The 25,293-nt window shown below is 45.5% G+C and overlaps 2 protein-coding genes across 5 annotated transcripts in view; both read left to right on the top strand.

Moving 5' to 3' along the window:
• Positions 1-3,667, top strand: part of PRMT3 (protein arginine methyltransferase 3) — a 146,804-nt gene extending 143,137 nt beyond the window's left edge. For 3 of the 4 annotated variants that reach the window (XR_012509656.1, XR_012509655.1, XR_012509654.1), the window contains one exon: positions 1,316-3,667. The gene's annotated coding sequence lies outside the window, so the exon portion shown is untranslated. The remainder of the gene's footprint in view (positions 1-1,315) is intronic. The other variant, XR_012509657.1, reaches the window with a different exon arrangement.
• Positions 3,668-19,030: 15,363 nt separating this feature from the next.
• Positions 19,031-25,293, top strand: part of SLC6A5 (solute carrier family 6 member 5) — a 55,670-nt gene continuing 49,407 nt past the window's right edge. Inside the window, exons 1-4 of the mRNA XM_074373076.1 lie at positions 19,031-19,181; positions 19,862-20,000; positions 20,764-20,976; positions 22,688-23,258. Of these exons, the coding sequence (XP_074229177.1) occupies positions 19,031-19,181; positions 19,862-20,000; positions 20,764-20,976; positions 22,688-23,258 (1,074 nt within the window). The remainder of the gene's footprint in view (positions 19,182-19,861; positions 20,001-20,763; positions 20,977-22,687; positions 23,259-25,293) is intronic.

Raw genomic sequence — 25,293 nt, 5'->3', positions numbered from 1 at the left:
ATGCTGGGCTGACAAAACCCTGTCTTCCTAGAAGGTTAAAGTAATCACAAGTATCTTTGAGTAGGTCTCTTTGCTGCAGAAAAAAGAAGGGAAAGAAGCAACACAAACCAGATGGATCTAAATTAAATGCACTTTTCTCGGCACTTAATTTCCTGTACACAGAGCACAAAAGTCATTTGGTGGCCTTCTGGGAATACTTCCCAAGCAATGCCTGGAGTTTTAACCATTCAACAGCCGTTAACCACATTGAGCCTCACAGGGCTCAGCTCCCCACTCACCACTGAGGAGCACGATCGGAAACTACCATTTACCCTGGGAAAATGTCCTATAAGTAACACCAACCAATCTTCCCACAATAAGAAGAGACCGCAAGCAGTGCTGACAACAGTGCTTAGCAGAGCCTTGATCCGAAGATACAGAGGAGAGAAAGAGAAAGACCCAAGATAGTCCCTTGGAGACAGATGGTCCCCCTTCCCCAGTTAAGATGTCCATGCCTCTGTTGTTCCTTTTTGTTAGTGTGTCAAAACTACTGGGGCTTTGTCGACGCTCAGCTGAGGGCACACACCCTAACAATGCTCCTTACTACTTATGTAACCTCTAGCAAGCCACTTAACCTTGCTAAGTCTTGGTCACAACTGTTAAAGGAAGAAACGAACGCCTGATGCAGTGTTATTGTAAAGATTAAGTGAGAGTTGCATTACAAGTGCCCAATGCTGCTCAAACCTACTAGGTGCTCACTAAATACTGTTGGGCTGATGAAGTAGAAGTGAATGGAAACTTCCAGTTAAATGTGGTGGAACTGACATATACGTGTAATTTTACTCATTCCCCAAACCACACTAAAATGGTAATACAGGGCTAAAGACAAGTCTAAACCTGCAAGGACACTTAGAACAAAACAGCCTAGCCTGGATGTGTAAGAGCTATACATGCCAAGGGAACAAAAGAGAAAGCTTCAGTGTCACACCACTGTATCAGTTATCACATGCATAACAAATCACCCCAAGATTAATGTCCTAAAACAAGTATTTTATGTGCTCACAACTGTGTGAGTCAGTGATTAGGGCTAGGCTCCTGCAGGTGGATCTGCTGCTGAAAGTAACTAGCTCACATATCTGCAATCAGCTGGGAGCTGGTATGATTGAAGGTTGGGCTCTGCTGGATGGTTTGGCTTCTCCTTCCATGTGGTCTCACCATCCAGGAGGCTTGGCTTTGTTTCTCCACCTGGTGGGCTCAGGGTTCCCAGCAGCCAGAGAATAAGACCCAGTGCCCTAGCCTCTGCTTGAACTCACATTTGCTAATATCCCATCGGCAGGTCATAGATTCAGTGGCCAAGCCCAGCTTCAGTGTGGGAGCGAACTACACAAGGTCATGGATATCTTGGTTCGTTACTGCAACAGTCTACCACAACCTCTGAAGCATGTTTACCATCTTTTCCAATTAAGGTGATCATGTCTCTGTTGCCTCTTATTAATAAAGATCCTGTTCAGTGATGCTGACAGAGTCAAAGCTAGATCACAAGAGATAAAAAGCAGGTGGGCAAGAAAGACCAGCTTAACAGACCAGAGAAAATGGAAACCAAAGCCTGAAGTGGGGACTGAAGGAAGCTGGTTCATTCTCTCAATCCGTAGAGATTCAGAAATTGAAAGCACCAAATACATCTGAAATTCAGAGTGCTGGTGCAGCTGAGAACAGAAGAATGGGCTGAAAGTCTAAGAGGCATTACACAGACTCTTGTGTCTTTGCTCCTGCCTGGCACAATCAACTGAATACCCTTCCATGTCCCATGGTTGAGGTACACTCTGTGGAGATAACCAGTATTCTTATCTTGGAATACTTGGCACTGCTGAAGGTGGGGGCACCATCCTGAACACAGGGGGATTACCCAATTGACAGTAAAAGAACAATAATGAGAAAATTAGATGATTCTGCAATTGATTAGTGGGAATTCCAGAGAAAGAGAAGACAGAAAAAAGGAGGTGAAGAAGTTATCAAAGGCTTGAATAAATTTCAATAAAATTGAAATGAGTTTCTAGATGGAAAAGAGCCACTGAATACTTTGCAGAATGAGTTTTAAAAAGAACAGACAGAACTAAGGGAAATCATTATGAAATTCTAGATACCAGCCATGAAGAGAAAGTCCTAAAAGCTTCCACAGAGAAAATAATCAAACTACAACAGTGCAAACAGGTGACACACAAAGGTCCAGAAATGCACATGGCATCAGATATAGTGGCCACAGGAGATGCTAGAAGATAATGGAGCAATGTCCTCAAAGTAATGAGGGGAAATGATGTTCATACTGGAGTGCCATCCTCAGCCAAACTGTAACTGTGGTGGTGGGCTAAGGGCACTTCAGACATGAACGATCTGAAGAAGTTTACCTTACATGCAGTCTTCCTTAGGAAGTTCCAGGAAATAAGGAAGACGTAGAAATCAGGAAACAGGTGTCCCAGTTATTAGCTTACTTTCCCTCAGCTGCAAACTCACACTTCTATACTCTGCTCTATGATGCTGAGGACAAGACTCTTAACAATCCCTTTCACCTTGGCCAGCTGGCCCCCTATTAAGTCTGCAAATGGGAAGGGGTTACTGGATGAGGAAGAAGGGACTTGCTCCTTCCGGTTTGCTTCCTGTCTACTTGCCGTTCCTGAGAGTATCGTATGGGCAACCCTTCACCCTGACAGAGCAAAGTTGAATCCAGTGTGCGGTTTCCCATCACTTACAGAAGCAACTTTACTGTGCCCCCTTAGAGATACCAGCAGCAGCTAAGCCACATCCTTCACACACACCCCACCCCTGACACACACATGCGTTTAAAATAACTGGCGTGGTTTCTGAAGCCTGACTGATGTACAGGGGATCCAATACAGGATGAAAAACCAAGAACTCCAAAGACAACAAAGTGACAGGAGATCCCAGGACCATAGCTATGCACCAGACTGGTGGGATGCTTGATTGAGTTGATAGCCCCAATTCGTGACCTTCCTGTATCCATGATCTTTGCAGAGTGACTTTTCAGATTCTTCCATCAATATGTGGAGTCTGTTTCTGTTCTCCTTGATTCTGGGTTGGCCTTGTGACTTGTTTGGCCAATAAAATGTGATAGGAGTCACGGTGAGCCAGCTCCAGTCCTAGCCTCAAGACACCTTGCATGTTTCCTTTTCTCTCTTTTGGATTCTTATTTCCACCATGAAGTCTTGGCTTTCATTCTGGAGAATAAGAGATCGTGAGGCATGCCAGCTCTCCACCACCTCCCTGGGCAGAGGTACATGAACTGCAGATGCCTGAGGGACTCCAGCCAAGACCAGGAGGACCATCCAGCTGAATTCAGCCCCAGATGCCAACCTACAGAATTGTGAGCTAAATAAATGATTGTTGTTTTTAACCACTAAACTTTAGATGATTTATTATGCAGAAACAGCTAAGTGATGCACAGCCTTAGAGAGTAACCAGTCCACATTGAAGCAGGAGGATTGAAGGCTCACAGACGGATGTATACAAGACAAAAAAAAATATGGTATCATTAGAGAAGCTAATGTGTTCTTTTGAGGGCAGTGGGGTGAGTTGGGGCAAAGGCACACAGCTTCTTATTGTGGAAATATTTGATGTGACCTCTGTATATGTATAACAGATAGAAATAAAAATTGGAATTTCCAAAAATGAATGGACCTAATGGATTTCCTTCTGTAGTAATTGCCAAGTCATGATTGTGAACCTGAATCCCAAGGGTTGGTTTCAGCAATCTTGTCTTTTCATGATTGCTGTTCTCATTGGTGAAAATGCAGACAATGTTCATCAGCAGTACTCCTCATGCTGTTTGGGCCCTCACTCTCAAATCCAATCATTGTCTTTGATTCTGCCTCCTAAATATGGCGGTCCACCTCTCTCCATTGCCATACCTCTGCAGGAGCTCAGGACACCATCTCTCACCTGGACCACTGCAGCATCTTCCCAACTAGTTCCCTGCCTCTCATCTTTCTTATTCCCCCCAAATATTCATCACTGAGCTGCCAGAATGATCTTTCTAAACAGATTGTCTCAGGTCTTGGCCATCTCAAATCCTTTGAGTTCCCTTTGTCTACATGACAAAGTATAAACTCCTTAGGATGGCATGCATGGCCCTTCATGCTCTGGTGTCTCGTCTTCCCATACCCACCTCTTGCCAACTGTCAGGCTTGTCTCCAGCCATACTGAGCCTCTTCCTACCCCTTGTTTTTGTCATGCTCTGGTTTTCTGTGAAGTTTTTGCACATTGGATTCCCTCTGCCAAACCCTGTTGGCTGCTTACTCAAAACTCTTTTATTTTTGCCAACAGAATTCTGGAAATCCCTTGGTCTCAGGGAAAGTGAGCCTTCACCCTGGTCTAGAGGTGGGCATCTGACCTTTTTCTGGCTAATTATTTGTAAGAGGAAGTCTCTATGGAACATGTGGAAAGGTTTTCCCTTCCTGGTAAGAGGAAGGTATGCCAGCCAAAACTCTCAACCCTGTGCTCCCCTAGCTTTCTTCCCCAGAAATTGGACCTGCTGTAGACCAGTAAGAGAAAAGAAAGGGATGCTGGCGGGAACCCAGACTTCATAGAGCCTCTGCACCAATTCTAGAAACCACTTAGCCCCAGACATTTTGTTATGTAGAAAAATAACCCCCTCTTCATTTATTCCACTGATCACTGGGCATTACTTGAGGCTGGAAGTGTTTATGCTGGATGTACCTACCTTCCTGGGCTGAATCCTGCTCATCCTTCAGGACCCAGCAGGGCACCACCTGTACTATCAGCACCAGACAAAAGAACTCCCTTCCCTGACTCTGCACACCTAGCGCTGCTTTACTTAGTAGCATAATGACTAAAAGCACCAGCTCTGAAGCCAGACTGTCTAGATTCATAGCCCAGGTCTACTGCCTACAAGTTGGTAACCTTAGACAGCTTATTTATCCTCTCTGTGCCTCAGTTTCCTCATCTGTTTAAGTGGGGGTGAGAATATTACTAACCTTATCTAATTGTCATAGGGATTAAATGAGTTAATGTATGTAATGTACTTTGTATCTGGCTCCTGATAATCATTCAGTTCATGTTTGCTGTTACTAACACAAGCTTCATCAGACTCTCACACTAGCTTAATAGCCTTCTTCCCTGATAGATTAATGAATGAATTTCATTCATTGTATGAACGAGGTTAATGAATGCAGAGGTGCATCTGCCAGGTTTACTGCATTCTCAGGGGTAACTGGGCTAGAGATACTGCCCACTACGTGTACACTGAATAAATAAACATACATCACACAGTATGAACAGTGTACAAAAAGTAAACCAAGTCGAATATTAACCCAGTTGGGATGGCTTTTTTTTTTCACATGAAGCCAGGGAAGCAGTTACAAATCAGCAGCTTAGTTCTAGAAGGCAGGAAAAATTCCCATCACTGGTGCTCATAAAGCGCCTCCATCCCACTTCACTCAATCAAGAAAAAAATCACTAGATCAGCCAAGAGATATTCAGCAGTCTGTGTTGGGCCAGTTGTCCGTAGCGTTCATTTTGCCTTGGCCTTGTCCAAATCTGGCCTTCTAAAGATGGAGTCTGTAATCAAAGAATGTGGGAAATAACGATGAATCAAAGCACACTGATTCCAGAGAATCGTTCCCCCAGGATCTTTCTTGTTTCAATTTGATTCACTGTGCTTTTTCTTCCCACTCACACTGTTAACAGGGCAGCTCCCCACTCTCTGGACTTTCAACTCATTCTTATGCTTCACTTGGGCTGGAACCTCATGACAAAGTTATTTTTTTTAGTGTGTGTGTGTATTTGTGTAAAAGTAGGCAAGGAAAGTCTAACACATGAATGATTGCCTACAAGTATTTTCTGGTGAGTGTGCAGTTTTATTCCTTCATGTCTGCTGACAAGTAAGACCGGAGAAAATACTCCTTGGGTCTTCAGAAAGCTGCTGTCATCGATCTGGGTGATAATTTACTTTCTTATCTCTTTCTTTTCCATTCACTTTGAGCAATTATGGCTTCTTTCTTTGCAGAAGCTCAGTAATTGGAAAACTAGTTTATGAATCTGCTAACTTTTTCTTCCCTAAAGGTTTTTTTTTTTTCTCATCACACAAAGATCCAAGGGAAAGAGGAGAGAAAAGGGGGAAAGTATGCATTGTAGTGAGATCTCTAAGGATGAAAATGGAATTTATTTAATATTCCCACTTATTCTTTTTCAGAAGAATGTGAAGAAGGGCACAGGAATTTGATACTTTGGGTAACACAGAGCTAAAGCCACATGAGGCATTTTTTACAAAATGTATTTTAAAAAGATTTGTAGCCTCTGGATCAATCAGACTTTAAACTACCTTGGTGGGAGGATGTCAGCTCCAGAAACCACTCCACAACAGAGAGGTAACAACCACCACCACCATAATAACAGCAACAGCTCACATCTGGCAAGGATCATGCTAAGCCCTTTACATACACCATTACCTCATTCACTCCCAGCAAACTCAGTAGGTTCTATTATTGCATCATTTGCAAAAAAGGAAACTAAAGCTTAGAGAGGTTAAAAATAAAATAACTTACCTGCGGCCACGGGACTGATAAGTGGCTGAGCTAGGACCTCAAACTAGGTCTGACTCCAAAGCCCAGCCCCTCAACCGGCCTGGAAACTCACAGAATGTGCATGACCAGCATGGGAAGGTTTTCTGGACTCATTGCCAAAATTCTTCCGTTTTTTCAGGGGTCTTCCATCCAAGTGCTCATGATTTCCTGGTTTTGATCCAAAAGACAACCACAAAAAAAGAGTGTAGGCAGGGGGCTCACAGCGAGAAAAAAAATGTTAACAATGAATATATATATGTTCTTGTATAGCTGAAAAATTGTGCTCTACACTGGAATTTGACACAACATTGTAAAATGACTATAACTCAATAAAAAAATATAAAAAAAAAGTGTAGGCAGGGGGTATAAAGGACACCTGGCACATGTGTGTCACTTGCCCTAGAAGTATTTTTAAAGACTATGTAATTAGGCAGGTATTTTAAATTGGCAACAACAACCAAATCCCCCGTATGTTTCTTTTTTATTTTACTTTTTATTGAAGTATAGTTGATTTACAATGTTAGTTTCAGGTGTACAGCAAAGCGATTCAGTTACACATATACATACATATATATTTTTTCTTTTCAGATTCTTTTTCATTATAGGTTATTATAAGAAATGGAATATAGTTCAGCTATACAGTAGATCCTTGTTTATCTCTTTTATATATAGTAATGTGTATATATTAATCCCAAACTCTTAATTTATCCCTCCCCTGTCCTTTCCCTTATGGTAACCATAGTCTCATACCTTTCTGGGACTCTCTGGAAGCCCAGAGAACCTCCGTGGAGGTAGGCCCTGCAGTCAGACTGCTGGGAACACCACCCTCGTCCGCCTCTCACTGGCTGTATGATCTTCTGCACGTTGCTTTACCTCCTATTTCTTATCTGTAAAGTGAACATACTGATAGCACCTCCTCAAGTCAGAGCAGAGCCCCCAGCCACAGAGAATCACTCCCAGGCCTTGAAACCTAGTGGAATTTGCTCTGTTGGGTTTTGCAGTTTTGCAAGGTGACTTCTTATTCCTTCCATTTTCTTCCATTTGGAATGGGAATGTCTGTAACTGCCCACCACTGTATTTTGGAAACAGATAACTTGTTTTCTAATTTCATAAGTACACAGATGGAGAGGAATTTTGGCCTAGGATGTGTCCTACAGAGTCTCACCCTTACTTGATTTAGAGGATTAAAATGATGAGATTTGGGACTTTCGAACTGCTTATATTTCGATGAGAGTTTTGGATGAATTGATGCTCAAATGGGTTGAAATTTGGGGGAATGTAGGGATGCGGTGAATGTATTTAGCCTGTGGGACAGATGTGACTCTTAGGGGCCCAGAGGACAGATAACAGTAGGCTGAAATATGCCCCCTGCCAAATATATCCATATCCCCATCCCTGGACACTATTAACATTATCATATGATGAGAGAGAGAGACTTTGCGGATATGATGAAGAATTTTGAGATAGTGAGATTATCTTGAATTATCCAGGTAGGGCCTAAATGCTTTTTTTTATTATTAGTATTTTCGTTATTCCCAGCATTGGAAGGCTTTCAGGAAATAGAACTTTGCAAACGTCATTTAATTGGGACCTATGGAGGTTCTGGGGTGAATTATGAATTCCCAGAATTTGTGTGTAAAATTCTGTGAGTAAATGCATATATTTAGTTGTGTATTAGTTTCCCAACATGTTTTTATTTGGGGGGGGTGGGAGTGGGGGACACGATTCAACCCATAACAGTGTGGGTGTTTCCAGAGCTTTAATCAGCTGTCGCAAGTATCCAGCACACACACTCGTGCATGCACAGGTACACGTGCTTACAAAGATTAAAACCCTCTTAAAGGGTGGAAGCCCAGAAGGTGAGCAGCAGATAGTGAATGGTCATGGAAAGGGGCTTCCAGGCCCTTGGGTTCTCATCTCAGTAGGCAGGTGCCAGCTTTGCTCAGCAACGTGAAACCATTTGGAGGTGGGCTGCTTCATTGAAGCAGTGCATATAGTAGAGGAAGCACAGGCTGTAGAATGAGTCAGATCTGCCTTGATACCATCTAGGCTCTGTGTTGCCTCAGGGCACTCCCTCAGCCTCTCTGAGACTACTTCTTGGTCTGAAAAATACCACGTACCTTAAGGCTGAGGATATAAAGTATCAAACTCAGTGTCTAGATCCTAGCAGTCATGCGAAGACCTATTATCACTATGGGTGGGGTGCGACTAATGAGCATATACTCCACTCTGCCTCTGGGAACCTAGCTCAACAGCAGCACAGAATAATGTAGTGGTGGGACTCATGCTCTGCCCTCAATCTGAGACAGACGCTGCTTGCCTCCTGTGCATGACCTTGGCAGGCCAGGCTGACAGATACGGCTTTCAAGAAAAATGGCTCATTGGTCTTCCAGTAAATCAAGGAGGCAAGGAATCCTTGAGTCGGTGGCATGGGCACTGCCTCAATTTGACACAGGACTCTTGCTCCCAGCCGGGGCATGTAGATGTTGTATGGAATGCCTGGTACATTAGTTAGGGTAAAGTCTGAGCTGCTGTAACAAACAGGCCCCAATTGTCAGCAAATTAATGTACATAAGACTTGTTTGTCTTTATGTCCTAGTTGAGAGATTAGAGGTAATAGGTTAGTAGGCAACTTGTGCTCTTCCTTATAGGTCCAAAGTGGTGGCCACATCTCCTCATCTCTTAACTAGCAGGAGGAGGTCACACATCATTTGCTTATGTCCCATTTGGCCAGAATTTAGTGACAGGGGCTCACGGAGCTGTAAGGAAGGCTTGGATATGTCATCTTTAATTGAGTTGCCACATGACTAGCTAAACTTAATTATTATGGAAAAAGAAGATAACAAATCATGGGAATACAGCCAACAGATTGCCTCATCTTTTTCTCATTCTGGGCCTGTCAATGGCCCATTCCTTAGATAAGTGACCTTAATTAAGCTTTTCTTTAAGAAACACCCTACTCTGCTCTCTCCTGGGCATATTACCTGCATGACACATGCATGCGCGCTCACACACACACACATACACACACACGGACACCTGTGTGATTCAGCACAGATCGGTGGGCCTCGGGCCCGTGAACAGTGGAATGGGAGATAGTCACATTCCTCTGATTGCATGGTATTTTACCATTTACTTACCTCTCTCCATTCCATTATCTTATTTGACCTTCACCTCAGCTTTGAGAATCAGGCCCCAGCAAGATTTATTACCTCCTTAAAAACTGCAGAAAGTGAGTCTCCGACAAGCTAGTAATTTATCCAAGGCTGCACAATTCACTGGTGCTAGACTCAAGGTGTCTGATACCTAATTTAGAGCATTTCCTTCCACAGCCATGGGAAAAGATGGGAAACTGGAACTCAGTTCGAACTAACTGGAACAAATTCATTCTTTCTTAGTAGTGATTCTAGGGAAGTGGTGGTTGAAAGTAGTTGAAAAACCCTGGAGAAAGTTTACCTTTCTCAGGCATCTTCATACTTCCTGGTTCCTCTCTTCTGACAGCTCTGAGGTCCAGAAACATCATGTTCTCTTCTGGCAACACACATCTCTCCACTGTTGGGGACCTCAACCAAGACAGGCTATGGTACAGCACTGCCTCTCCATCCCTTCTCTCTCTGCCTCGGGTTTCTGTGTAAGGATCCTGCCCGTGTCAGCTAGCTGTAAGGAGGAAAGCCATGTGATAAAGTTTACACCAGAATGCAGAAGTGTAATTAGTTATTCTAGGAGTATGTTAAATTAAAGAAAAACTTGGCTGTGATACTAAATGAATTTTGAATTGGTGGAATTTCAGAGGAGTGGTTGGCCAAGTAAAAATCATTGAGCTTTGGCATAAGGCACTCCTTTGATCACCATGGTGCCCAGCATCTTTGCCTGGCAGGGAAGTCCACCTTAAAATAAAGTTAAGGGACCACAGTAACAAGAGCTATTGTGAATTAAACACCTACTCTGTCTTCTGCTCTCTTCTGGGCATATTACCTGCATGACCTAATTCAGGTCTTAAAACCATGCTGTTGGTAAAAAGGGTGATGGTCCTCATTTTACAGATGACAGTAATGAGAGCTGTTTAGCTCCCATTTTGTTTAGCATTTATTATGTGTAAGTTAAGATATGAGGTTTTGTAAGATTAAATAAATAGACCAAAGTCACATGCCTAGTAATAAGAATTAGAATTCAAGGCAGGGGAGGGTATAGCTTAGTGTTGGAGTGTATGCTTAGCATGCACAAGGTCCTGGGTTCGATTCCCAGTACCACCGTTAAAAAATAAATAAGTAAATAAACTTAATTACCCCCCCAAATATAAAAAATACAAAATAATAAAAATTAAAAAATTAAAATAGTTGGACAAAATACAAATAAAGCGCCTGGCTTACAATGGATATTCAAAAAAAAGAAATATATTAAAAAAATAAAGAAAGAATTCAAACCCCAAGCCCTATGACTCAAAACTTGGCATTCTTTATTACATGGCTTCCTCTGATGCCCACAGTTCTACCACTAAAACTTCTTTCTCTGGACCAAGAGGCTACCGGGGATTTCAAATATTCATTCCCCCAGTCTACTTTTAATCAAGTTGTTGAGTACAAAAGTTTCAAAATATATTTACTGACATATTTTATATATTTCTGTAACATTCATGTAAGATAAAGTGTTCATTATATATTGAAGTGATTGCATACTGTTAAAAAAAATGAAAGTATAAAATACATAGATGGTGAGTTCCCAGTTTGGAAGGAAAAATGCATCAATAGATGTAATCTGGAAGGACAGTTATCAAAACATAGTTACAACCCTGTAAATGAGTTGAAGTTTAGAAGTGACTATCTTTGATGATGATGATGATGATGGTGTCCATCATCTCTCCTGCACTTACTCTGGTAAGTCTAATTGACTATCCCACGTTTCCTTTGGGAAATTTCTGCCCTCCTCCACCTGGTTTGGATCGGGCTTCCACCCACAGCACGCTGCCTAAGAAAGGGACCCCGTCTGGACTAGTCAGTGTCCTGTGGGACTGGTCTGAGTGGGACCAAACTGAAGTGCTGTTGATGCCCTGTCCGCACCACCCTGTGCCGTCTCTGAGCTGACCTGCAGAAGGGCTGGGCAATTCCTGGCCTACTGACAGTTTCCCCCTCAGACACCCACATCTCTCTGTTCCTCTATCTGAGACTTTTTTCCAATACTTCAGAAACCTGCTCAGCCCAAGGGCAGAGCCCTTGCAAGAGCTGGGGGCTAACATCCTCAGGCACAATCCTCAGCCAATCAGGAGTGGGAGTCTGTGGACAAATCACCTCCTAGCTTCCTGTCTCCTGGTGGGAGAATTCTGACTTGTGTTCCACATGGTTTCTCAGAGGGACCCAGTGGGCCTGAACTCCAGTCGCCCACAGTGGCGACTCACCCTCTACTGACTCATCCTCCATCTGTCTAACTTTCCTGGCTTCTTCCCCTGTGCTTCCTGGGCCCCCTCCCAAATAATCTACCTTGTCTCAGGGTCTGGCCTATTCGAGTCCTTTCCCCAAACTCCCCAAACTACAGTAGAGATGTAGCTCTCTTTCCCCTTGGATGGTAATCCATGAGTACAGGGGTCCGGAATTCTGGTGGCACGACTTTTACAACACGAGAGTGAAAACATGTGACAGATGGGCCAACAGAGTCCAAGACTCAGAGAGAGGATCCAGCCCACCTTGAGGTCAGCTCCGTTTTGACCTTGACCAAGGTACCATGACTTGGTACCTGGAGCTCCAGCTACTTTTGAGTTGGGTTTCTTTCCCTTGTAAGCAAGTGTCCTGGTGAGACGATGTATATGTTCTTTTTGCTTGTATTTTTCTATAATGTAATATACAAAAAAAATTTTTTTAATACAAAAAAACAATAAATTTCTAAAGGGAAAAAAAATACATTGGAAATGTCAGTGACAGTGTCACCTGAATAACCCATGTCGGGGCACAGTTCACCTTTTTCTCTTAGTATCAGTGAAACCAGGCCTTCGTGAAACAATGGAATCACTGAACCATGAGTCGTCACAGGCATTCACACTCCCCAAATGCTCCCACAGTGGTGAATGACAGAGGGTGTTTCCTTTGTCAGCTCCACCAATCACCCAGACTCTTAGAATGGTTTGGATGTTGCTTCTCATTTGGCCCCAAAGCTGTGCCCAAGTTAATGACTTGGAAAAACATGTCATCATCCATGTAATCTGCAGAAACCAGAGCGAGCCCTGAATCAGGCATTTCCCCTGCAGAGGAAGCAGTCACAAATCCTGCACATTTTAACAATGTTTGCATTATTTCTCACAACTGTTTAATTATACCCTGTGTAAACAGATGGGCTTATTTGTTTGGTCCTAATAGTTATAAAATTTGGATTTTGTGCATACTGACAATTGCAAATATTTGTATTTGCCAAGTAGTATTCTCTCCATTAAAAAATCTCCTTTATACTAAAGAGAAAGCTGGTTTATGTTTATGGAAACATACTATGGCTTTTTGTTCCCTTGGCTTTTTTTCTTTTAATAACCAGAGGTATTCACAGATTACTGGGTATCACTGGGGAGAGGGATGGAAACAAACCTCAGAGCACTGTCACCCTCTGCTCAGAGCTGGGTTACATCTGGATGCACAGCTCCAGGTCTATGTATTGAGGCAAACATGAGAAAAACAAAAACAAAGCTAGTCCAAATAAGATGGCTCCAATTCTCAAAAATGTGCAATTCTTTTAAACTGTAATTCCATGTTTAAGAATCTACATGAAGAATCCAAATTAAAGATGTGAGCAAAGATACAGAGGTAGATAATGCAGTTGTATTTATAATGGATATTGGAAACAATTCAAGTGTACAATAATTATTAGTTAAATTGTGATGTATTCATCCCATGAAAATCTGTTCAGCAATTAAAAATGACAAAGTAGATTTTGTGGCAGTGGGGCTGAGCTATATCAACAATATGTTATAAATGAAAAAAGGCAGATTACAGAAGACTATGAACAGCATGATCTCAGTTTTGTAAAAACAAAAACTATATACATATGGAAGTCTGGAAGACCTGACACCAAAATATTAATAGAATATATTTTGGGGTATGGGGACTATATATATTTTTATGTTCTTTGGGCTTTTCCAAATTTTCTGTAATGAGCATGTATTATCTTTATAATCACAAAAAAAAACCCAAAAAATGAAAACAAACAAAAAGACAAAATAATATGATTTACAGAGGGTAGTAAGGTGACATAAGAAATCAAGGGGCTATTTTGTGATTTTTAACTCACTCATGCAAAAATACTAAGGGCCTACTGTATGTCAGTACAAGTGAAAATACAGAGGCTTTAAAAAATCAAGCTGTCCTGCTTTTGAAGGCTTCACAGTTTGGGGTGAGGGTATAGCTCAGTGGTAGAGCACATGCTTAGCATGCATGAGGTGCTGGGTTCATCCCCACGACCTCCATTAAGTAGATAAATAAACATGTAAACCTAATTACCTCCCCCTAAAAAAGAAGTTTACATTGTAGAAAGAAAGAAAGAAAAAAAAAAGAAAGAAAGAAACTAGGTTCTGAAGGCTTCACAATTTAGAACTGCACTGTCTACTAGAATGTTCTAGAATGATGGTAATATTCAATGCAAGTAGTTCTTGGGCACTAAGAATGTAGTTAGTATGACTGAGGAATATAATTTTACATTTAATTTTAATTAATTTAAAGGTACATAGCCACATGTGGCAAGTGGCTTCATAGGAGAAAAGACACATGGAAGGAGCTATATAGTACACCACGTGCTAGAGAAGCAGAGAAAACGGAGATACTAGCTCTTCATAAAAAGCCTCTGAGAGGAGATACGTTCTGGGCGATGAGTCTAAGGGTGTAGTTAGGAATTCACGCTGGAGGGAAGAGAATTTCAGGCAAAGGATATTACAAGTGCAAAGACATAGAGTCATGACTGTGCCTGGCACTTTTAAGAAAGACAGAAAACAAAAAGCAAAACACAAAAGGACACCAGAAAAAGCTCGTGTCCCACTGAGAAAGATAGGGAGGATAAAATTTGGGCAACAAATCCAGTAATATTAAGATCTAGAGGAAGGAGTCATTTTTTTTCATCTCTGGGAGCATAGTGTCAATCAAACCTGCGAAAACCTGTCTCAAGGTAGGAAGAGCTCTCACTCTGTGCCAAGCACTGTACTGGAAGCTTTCATACGCTTTACCTCATTAAGTCACTACAGGAACCCGATTTTACTGAAAAGGAAGGCTCAGAGGATAAGTAACTGCCCAAGAACACACAGCTAGTAAGTGACTGAACTTGGATTCAAACTCTTGACTTGTCTAATTCTAAAGCCCTATTTTCACTCTATCATGTTACCCCCACCCAGGAATATGTTTAGACAGAACATAGAAGCACTGGGAAACAATGCAGACCCTAAGAGATTATTTTAAAAGATAACATGGATCATTTCTAAACTCTAATGGTGACATCGCAGGAGACAACTGCCATCACGATAAATGAACTCTGGGTTGTCTGTCAAAGACAGTAGACTGAGCTAGACTCTCCCAGGTCACTATTTGAGGTGGTCTCATGCCATATGGAATGCTGCAGATTACTAGAACCAACAGTACCAAATTTGGTGCCAATATCCATGCCTCCCCAGACCCAATGTACAAGGGCACCACCAAATGACAAAATCTTGAGGTCCAGAAACCTATCTATGCTGCCTGGCAGCTCCCACTGGTGTAAACAGGTCTTGAATTTTCAAGGTCCCACTTTCTGGATCTTACTCAGATTCAACTCAATAGCCCTGAGATAACTCCGTCAACTGCCTATACAGTAAAGCTTCGCAACATCTGTTCTGCTCTACTTGTGGGAATTCCTGCTAGGTTTTCATGACATTGAACTCAGATTTCTCCCCCACTAACTAGGACAGCAACAGAAGGCCAGGAGAAACAGGGACATTCAAGAACAAAAAAGAGAGAGAGACTCTTTCTAACTAACTCTGTAGACATAAAATATCAATTCTTTGGTACCCCATGTATTAGAAATCTTCTGTTTCCAATAATGAATATGTTTGGAACCTGACCTCTCTGACAAAGCTGGTCTACCTCAACTTTGGACAGATGGATAAACCCAGAAGACTTAAACTTGGCAAGGAATCACTAAATAGTTACACCCAACACAGGCAATGTAAAGCAGGGCTGCTGAAAGAATGAGAAGAGAAGAGAGCAGAGGAAAGAAGTGACTGTGTTGTTTACCAGAAAAGCATCAAGGTGGTCATTATGAAAAAAGTAGAAATCAGAAAATTTCAGTTTTAGTGCTGTTTTCATTTGAATTATTTTATAGTTTATTGAGCATTGCAAGGATGGGCATGGGGGGAGCAGAACATCATTATATTTGTCAAAACTATGTCCTCTAAAGGCCTTGATTAGGCTCTGGTTCCAGCCCAGCAGAGCTAGGAGACAGGAACACCAGGACTTTAGCAGGGAAGACTAGCCAGATATCAGTCGCTTGGATCCTTAATGAACTGAATTCATTTTTCTGAGTTCTACTCTTTAGAGAAAGACAGTAAAATAGATGTAGCCTTAATACTTCCTAATGAAAGTAGCCTATTTGGTGAATATCCTCATTAATTAAAGGAGTAGGTCCTAGTGCTGATTTTTATTCTTTTAAAAATTGTTTATACACATTTTACATAAATTTATACGTGTGATAATTATAACCATTTTTTTAAGTAGTCTTTTCCCTCTCCCATTTTTTGCTTCCCTCTTGCCTCTTCTCTCCACTCACATCAATGCTCACGCTGCCCGCCAGTAATCCTAGGTGCTACCCAGTGTGTGTTGCCACATTTTACTGGAACACACACACACACACACACACACACACACACACACACACACACACACACGGGATGATAATATACATACTGTAGTGCATCTGCTTTTCTCATTTATTACTTCATGAGAATCTGTCCAAGCCAAGTGTATGGCTCTAAACCATTCTTTTTAAGGCTACAAAATCAGTTCATGCTAGGACATCCTATTGCTCTAATGTGGACACTTTTTCCCCAGGATCCATTTATCAACTATGCTGTAATAAACGTCCTTGCCGTATGCTGTTGTTCCTTGGAGGTGGATTTCTAAGAGTGGGATTGCTGGATCTCTTTCCTTTTTAAAAAAGAGACGTTTCTTTATTTTGCAAGTGGCCTTGAGTACTCATTTCTCCTCCCTGGACCTCTGTTTTCTCACTGATAATGCATGCATGTGGAACTAGAGGTGACCTTGAACGTCCTTTGCAGCTTGTTTTAAATTTCTCTGCTTCTGCGCCTGCGCCCACTGCCCTGTGTTTTGCTGCAGTGAAGTGAAAATCATCACTATTGCTGACTCAGAAACAAGCGTCCTGCATGTCTGAGTCTCAGGATTTTGGATCTACATTGTGCACACAGACTAGGTGCTTAGCTGAACCACTGATTTCCAAGTAGACTCTTCTGAAACGCTACGGTGAGGGAAGCTTGCCCTGATTAGTTCGTTCCTCCTTGACACCCGAGGTCCAAAGGAGACCTGGGCAATGAAGCTGATTACAAAGCGCTAAGGTCCTGCTGTGTATGTTGAGATCTACCTTGATCTAAACAGGACACACTCACAGCGGCCTCTGTGTTTGAGCACTTTTTCAAAATGCTCTCCATTTTCTTTCTTTTTGTTTTTTTTCTTGGAGGGTGGGAGGAAGTAATTAGGTTGGTTTATTTATTTTTAGAGGAGATACTGGGGATTGAACCCAGGACCTCCTGCAAGCTAAGCATGCACTCTACCGCTTGAACTATACTCTCCCCCCTCCATTTTCCTTTAGTGAAGATAAATACTTGATTATTGTGTGACCAAACCACTGAATGAGGAGGGAAAATGTTGTACAATGATTGTCTACTTTGTAAGGCTTTCTATTTTGTGCATGTCTCCCCACAGTAAATCTTCTGGACCAGGGAGAAAGAACTGTTTTATCTGCTAAAATCTGAGGGGCTTCAGACAGATAATTCTTGCAGTCTGCATCATAACAATCACTTATTGAAAGCACGCCAGGCAGCTGGCCTCAGTTTAGGTACTTCACACGTGTACTCTCATTTAATTGTCAAACAGCCCTTGAGGTTGGTTAATACATATTCTTATCCTCATTTTACACATTGAGAATTTCCCCCCAAGGTCACAGAGTGAGGAAATGGTGTAGTCTGTCTGCAGAGCCCACGTTCTTAACACTGAACAACACTGCGGTGGAATTGGGCGGGAGTAGACAAGTGAGACAAAAATACCTCATGGCTTCTTGACTACCTTGGCAATGTCACCTGAAGCCCACACTGAGCCCTCGCATCCATCATCTAGAGGAGTTTTAGGTGTTTACGCCTCCCACATCAAAATCACCCGGACACAGACATACTCTGGACCAGAGTCAACACAGACGTGGGCTCAGATCCTGGCTCTGCCCGCTGATTTCAGGCAAGTTTCTTCGCCTTTCTGTCAACTTAGCTGGGCAGCTGTTTCTCACCTGCTGCCCTGAGGACGAGAGGAAGCTGGCACCGCAAGCGCCAGGCTAACACCAGAGCCAGGGCTTGTAAAACTCCGTTTCCTCTCCCCCTCTAGTGCGGAGGAGGGCGGCCTTTTGCGTTCAAAAGGCTGCCCTCCAGGCCCTCTCCTGCCTGGGTTCTAATTTACCCCCACCCCACCGTGTCCTGGCACAAACACTGGCGTTAGGGCTGCCATAGGATGGCCTCCTTTTCAGCAGACTCCCCTCCCCGCACCCCATTACGTCCGGTGGACACAGGTTTTCAAAAATTGCTATTTATTTGCTTAACTGAGGGCTGGGGGGGGGGCAGAGTGATGGAGGGCAAAATCAATTACTATTTTTCATCCTTGACAAAGTAATTAAGGCCATAGTGAATGGCTAATTCCGACCGAATGGCTGCGCGGTGATGGATGCGGATTTACAGCCCGATCGGCGGCGGTGCCCAGAGCCCGATTATCACTCGGAACAGGCGGCCGCGGAGGGCGGGGTGGAGGCCCGCGTCGGCAGGACTTGAGCCTTTTCTTCTTTTTTAATACTGCGGCTTCGTTCTCCGCGCGTCTCCAGCGCTGACACGCACCCGAGAGCGCGACCAGCCGCCCCTGGCTCCCCCCCTCCCCCCCGCCCGGCACGCTCACCCCCGCCCTCGCACCCGTACCCCGCTGCCAGGCTGGTCCCCGCCACTCCGCACTCGCCTTGGCTTCAGGGCGACCCCTCTAGGCCTCCCCGCTCCCCACCGTCCCTCGGCTCTCCACGCGGCACCCCCTCTGTAGCATCTTGCGGCTGAAAGTGGCGGGGGCGGGGTAGCCAAAGCAGCGCCTCCGCCAAAGCAGCGCCTCCGCCAACACCCCGGAGCCTGCGCGTCAACCGCCTCCGAAGGGCCTGACGCTCGTCGGGCCCCACGCGGGAATCCGAGCGCGCACTTGGCCGGGGAGGGCATGCCGGCGGAAAGTCAGGCCCGGGAGCTGAGCCAGGGCGCGGGGCGGCGAGCACAGCAGTACTCCGCCACCTCTGCGCACTTTTCCTCGCTCCCTCCAGAGCCCGGACGTCAGTGCGTCCCGACTCGTTGGTGCGAGGGCTGCACGCTCGGTTGGCATGCGGCACTTTGCGGGGGCGGTTCAAATGCAAATTCTGAAAAGTGGCCAGAGACTATCGAAGTCGTGACTCTCTCTTGGAATTCGGCCCAAGGCCCGAAGAGGGAGGCCTAGCCTGACCTAGGGGTACAGCACAGGGCGCGGAAGTCAGGTGCTTCAGGCTTGCCCTTTACAGTTCTCGCATCCTGATTTGGCTCCTTGGAAATTGGGAGCTGCTTCGGAAGCAGCGTTCGGCAGGCCCCCTCGGCTTTCCCCGTGGCTCCCAGAGACCAGGGTGTTTCCGAGCGCCCAGCAGGGCCGGGATTCCTGGCCCCACCTGCTCTCCTGAGACTCCTTCAGTGAGAGCCCACCACAGTCCCACCCCATGTTCCTTACTCCCCACTCCCCGACCTCGCCGGGCTTCCCTCTGAGCGGGCCTCCTGGGAGAGCACGACCAGCCCGAGAGGACCTGGTGGGAAGGGTTGGGAGATTCTCGAGGGTTCGAAAGTGACTTTCTGAGCCTCAGTTTCTCCAGCTTACAAACTGGGAGTTTCTCAGAGGCTGTTATAAAGGCTAAATGGGATAATTCATGGAAAGTCCTTGCACGATGGTTCAATATTGAGAGCTTAGTAAATGTTAAATCAAAACTACGATTAAAAGCGTCCTGAAGCTCTCAAGAAAGGTCTCTCCATGCAGACTGTGGACCCCCTCGGAGGGGCCAGGCGGCAGAGCCCGTAAGCAGAGGCATCCGAGTGCACTCGGGCGGCTCGGAAGGAGGCGGGAGGGGCAGTAGTGCCTTGGGCGCCCACTGCAATCTGCCGCCGCAGCCTCGCCGGTAGCCTTCGTGGCATTATCCTCCTGCCGCATGGGGACGGCGCAGTCAAGTGCGACAGCGCCGACCCCTAAGGCAGTGGGCCCGGCATTAGGGAAGGAGCAAAGTGTTTTCCGTAGCTCCCCTTCCCCGAAACATGGAGTTCCCCGAAGCAGACCCGCCAGAAAGGAGAGGAGGGAAGCATTGTGCCACGGATCCCCTGCTAGTCTCCAAGCCATTCCTTCTTTGTAAAGGTGTTTCCCCTTTCTTATAATTATATCCATTGCTTTGTACCTACTGGAAAGTCCATCTTTGTATCGCCACGGCTTCCCTCACCCCAGCTACAATACCGTAGAATGTCCTCTTGTGGCATCCCAGAGGGCCGTCCCTGACGCCCGGTTGCCGAGATCGTGATTTGGAGGGTCTCTAAGACCTTCCAAGTCCAAATCTTTCCTGGCTGTGGTGAATTTTCATTGAGAGCGACCGGAAGAAAGAATGGGTTTCATCTGACTTTGAAAATGACCTAAGAACCATGTTAGTGTTGAAAATAATTTCCTTTTTTTTTTCTCCATAATATTTTCAGAGGAGATTAAAAATATAATGAGAATAGTCCTGATTTTACTCAGGAATTTCTCGTGTTAATGAAGATAAAATAGAAATGCAGGTACTAGACCTCAATTTTAAGGCGAAAACCCAAGATTCCCCCAACACTGGTTAACTGGGAAGATGGACAGTGGGACTCTGAAGTCCGCATACACTCAAGGTGGGTTCAGCCTTATAAACACAGGACCCGTACAGCCATTGCAGATCTGTGTCGTTTCGTCCAGACCCTTGATCGCTTTCGGGATAATGTTGCAGAATCCGCTGCCTGCAGATTTGGAGAGGCGGCAACGGGATCTAGTCGAAGAGAAAGACTGAAACATGACAATGATTTAAGTCCTTCCCCTGCGCCCACCTCGGCAGCCCAGTCCGCTCTGTTGGCGGCTGCGCCTCAGCTTGGGTGCAGTGGGACGTGTCTCTCCCATGTTTCCCTTAATTAGGAGGAGGCAAACTTCTGTCATCCCTCCCGCCGGCTTCGGTTTAGTAATCAGACCCACATGAGTCACGCTGAACACGCAGCCCCCTCCTGCCCGAGAAACAACTGGCCAGCGTACTTTGGGCTGTTGTCCCTTTAAAACTCGAATCCAAGGGGTAATGATTTATCAAACTTGTATTATCAAGAAAATGTCAAACGAAGGGCACCTTGCTTTGCACTGACGCAAACTCGGCCTTTCCCAAGGAGATATAGGAAGCGCCGCTCTTGCTGGAGCCAAACCCAGTCTTGTCAATAGCTGGTTTCACTCTACCCGTTCAATCTGTTGCCCGTTTCAGACATGGTGAGTGTTTGCTTTTGTTCATGTAAGAGGAGAGGGGGCTGCGAGGGTAGGAAGGGCCGATTCGTTTTGGATATTTCTTTCTGAAGTGTTCTATGCATTCTGGAAGGTGAAGGGAGGACAGTTCTCACAGCCGTAGGTACATTGTACTTGTGAGCATCACCTGGGGTCGGGTCGGAGATAGGTTTCTGAGGCTGTGGACCTGAGAGGTTGAAGGAGCCTTCCAACCTCACTATTCCGGGAACTGTCCTTGGTGCTGAAAAGCCAGGTGCCAGTACTGAAGAGCGTCTCTGTGGGTCCTAGAGGCTATTGAGATAAGAATGCTGGCTGGAGCAGAGGTACTTGGATTTGGTGTTCTAAATTAAGGAGTTCTAATATGTGCATTTGTGAAAAGATTAGACGAGAGAGAGGTGTGTGAAGGTAATGTGATTATTCTTGCACTATAATAGTAATTACTGATACTAATATTTAGGAAGCCCTGAAAGACAGCGCGAAGGGAGAAAGCGGGTGGAAAAACCACCGCTGGCAGTTATTTTCATTTGAATCTCAATTGGGAGAAATCAAGTTAAAATTAGTCGAGAGTTTTGGTTCCCAAGCAAGTGTAGGGGCATGAAGTATGTGAGACTGTCATGAATTCCTGGGGGATGGGGAGGACCGAAAAACTTTGCCCGTTCTTTTACATATCTGGAAATCTGGAAATGAATGTAGGTTGTGTAAGATAAACCCGGTTACTACCTTATATTTTAAGTCTGGTTTATTACTGTTCTTGTGAGGTTGTCGTTACTGTTATTTTGGTCCCAGCCTTTGCTACCTGGTGGGTGGGGGTAGGTTTTGGAACGCTAAAATTTGCACAACCGATTTGGCCTCAAACACTCGCAGGTGCCAGGGCATCAGCTTTTGTGGCCGCAGCTTGTCTATCGCTTATAAAGGGGGAAAAAAAGCAATGTGCATTGTTGAATGACAAAGGAAATGGGGCGGAAAATTAAAGAATCTTTCTACAATGGTGATGGGGACTTGGGCACCCTACAGCCGTGATCTGAAATCCAAAGAGGACGGGAGCTCATAGCTGTAGGGCTATTTCCACCCTCCACTTCTTCCCTTCCCAAAAACATCTCTGCATCTGAGTTCATCCTCTGTTAGGGAGGAGAATATTAGCTTCTTTATGTCATCTAGTTATCGACGAGACAGACGGATTGAGAAGTACTGATTACAGGTTTTCTTGGAGAAGAAAAAAAAATCCAGATTCCAATTTGTTCCCTCCATATTGTGTCTGGACTTCAGTTGTGAACGTCTCTGTATGTAGATATAGGTATTTTTTAAGCTGCTGTGACTTTTTTTTCTTTTTCGCTCGAACTTCACATTGTGTTTGCAGGATTGCAGTGCTTCCAAGGAAATGAATAAACAACCAGCCAACAGCCTGGAGGCGGCAGTGGCGCCGGGCCACCACGATGGCCCGTGCGCGCCCAGGACGAGCCCGGAGCAGGAGCTTCCCGCGGCTACTGCCGCGCCGCCGCCGCGTGTGCCCAGGTCCGCTTCCACCGGCGCCCAAACTTTCCATTCCCCCGACGCGGGAGCCTGCGAGGCCGAGCTGTCGGGAGTGGGGGATTGCAAATTCAGTAGCCCGCGGGCGCAGGCGGCCTCGGCGGCTCTGCGGGACTTGAGCGAGGCGCATGGTGCGCAGGCCGCCCCTCCTTCAGGGGGCGCCGGGCCCGGCAACGCGCTGCATTGTAAGATTCCGGCCCTGCGTGGCCCAGAGGGGGATGCGAACGTGAGTGTGGGCAAGGGCACCCTGGAGCGGAACAATACCCCGGCCGTAGGCTGGGTGAATATGAGCCAGAGCACCGTGGTGCTGGGGACGGATGGAATCACGTCTGTGCTCCCGGGCAGCGTGGCCGCCGCTGCCGCCCAGGTAAGCAGGTCGCGCTCGAGCCGCGCCGCCTCCCGCTACCCAGCCGCGGGAGAGGCAAGCCAGGCCGAGGCGGGTGCACGTGTGCTGATGGGGAGACCGGTTGGCAGTGCCAGGTGATGGATGCGGGAGGCAGCTTTGGGGCTTCGGTAACTCGCGCTGCGCTAGGGTCGCCAGTTCGGTGTGCGAGGGCTGCAGCGACCTTGCCAGAGGGATCTTGACCTTAGGAGCTGCCGCTGCTCTCCCCTTCCCAGCCTCAGTGGTAGCGGAAAGCCAGGTGCAGATTCATTAAGCAGTTGAGGCATTTGGATTCTTACCCCTTTATGCAGACAGGACTCCCCCTCTTGCTAACGACTAATTTCTTAGTTAAAAAAAAAAGAAGAAAATATAGAGAAAAACCTGGGGGGCATAATACTGTAAGTCCTGTAGCCTTTGCACTGCGAGTTACATTTATCATACGAGAACTCACGTGATGAGAGGTGGTTTACATGAGGCCATTATTGAGTTTAAGCCTCAGGGCAGATCTTTTGCTCAGGGCCCCTTCCAAAACCCAGTACCTAACTTTATATATATATATATGTATATTTCCCTTAAAGTACCTCTCTCAACTGTATAAGCTTCAGGCCCCATAAACCTGGATTCACCCCCTGCATTTGAGCCTTTACTCTCAACCAGAGGCACAAAAAATCCCATAGAGCAAATCCCATTCCTGGGTTATGGATGAGACATCTATTACTGGTGGTCCCTCTCCCTTAGGGACTTTTGCCTTCTTCCATTTCCCTCCAGTCTCGCTCCCTCCTTCCCTGATCTCTTCTTTCCTGTCTTGTGTCACTTACTTCAGCTCTTCCTTCCCCACTGCCGCCTTTTCCACTGTCTCCTCTCCTCCCCTGGGCTCAAGGGCTAAGCTTGTGAATCTAGCAATGGGCTCTTGAACCAGAGCATCCGCCTGTGTGAAATCTAGGGATCATATAGCCCTTCTCAGTTTCTCTAGTGTTTGTAAACACACACACACACACACACACACACACGCCCACACGCCCACACGCCCACGCTTATCCACACACCCACACAGCAGGACTAGAAAAGAACATAAACCTAGGATTTCCCAGTCACCCTTGCTTTTCAAGTCCACGTCTGGAGCGGCCAGCTGTGTGCATTAACTGCCTGTGACAGCCTATGCCCAACTGTGTGACCCCAGGTGGAGGCAGAAAATGTGTTTCACATGCCTTGCTTAACCTCCGCACTGCGACAAAGGAGCCGGAACTCCCACCCTTTCTATCTCTGGAAGAACTGGGGATGGGGGAAGGCTGGAGGTGGTATGTGTAGGGAGGAGTGCAGCGGGATGTTGAAGCTGTTCAGTAGAGAGATCAAGCCCTTCCTTCGCCTGTTTTTAGCTCTGCCCATCTTTCTGATTCTTGCCTTTCTGACACCCACCTTGGCCCTGCTTCTCTCTCCCCAAGACTTCCTTCCCATCTTGGCAGCTGCTTCTTTATCCTCCATGGCCCGTGGAACAGGCCAGTGTGGATATGCCAAGTTGCTGGACTAGGAGGTGGAAGGTGACTGAGTAGGTGGAAGCCAGGCAGTGGCTTGGGTCCCTGGAAGCTTTGTGTGATGTCTGGGTGTCCCAAATGTTTTCTGGGTTTATTCAAGATGGCTTCAACCATAGCTTTTTCTGCTTAGCAGTGGAGGCATTCCAGAACCAGGGACTGCCCCAAGAAAGCATCTTAGTGTGAGCTTGGAGACGTGAACCTCAAAGACCTATAGACTGCTGGAGCTGAATGGTGCCTCAAGGGATAGTGATTCTGAGCCCCTCATTTTACAGATGGGTACACAGAGGCTCAGAGAGAGCTAGTGGATTGCCTGGGTTTATCCAGCTGTGTAGTAGTAAAGTTTAGACCAGAACACAAGGTTTTTGATGTCCTGTCTCTTTCCATATCTGCTTTCTTTGTTCTCCCTCTCCTTTCACCCCCACATCTCCCTCCTTCTATCTCCCTTGCCCTAGTGCTGAAAGGTGCCCCCCTTCAATTAGCTGACCAGG

This window comes from Camelus bactrianus, chromosome 10 (assembly GCF_048773025.1).
Source record: "Camelus bactrianus isolate YW-2024 breed Bactrian camel chromosome 10, ASM4877302v1, whole genome shotgun sequence".
Lineage (NCBI taxonomy): Eukaryota > Metazoa > Chordata > Mammalia > Artiodactyla > Camelidae > Camelus > Camelus bactrianus.
The sequence above is the reverse complement of the archived record's forward strand: the minus strand, read 5'-3'. Positions and strand labels throughout refer to the sequence as shown.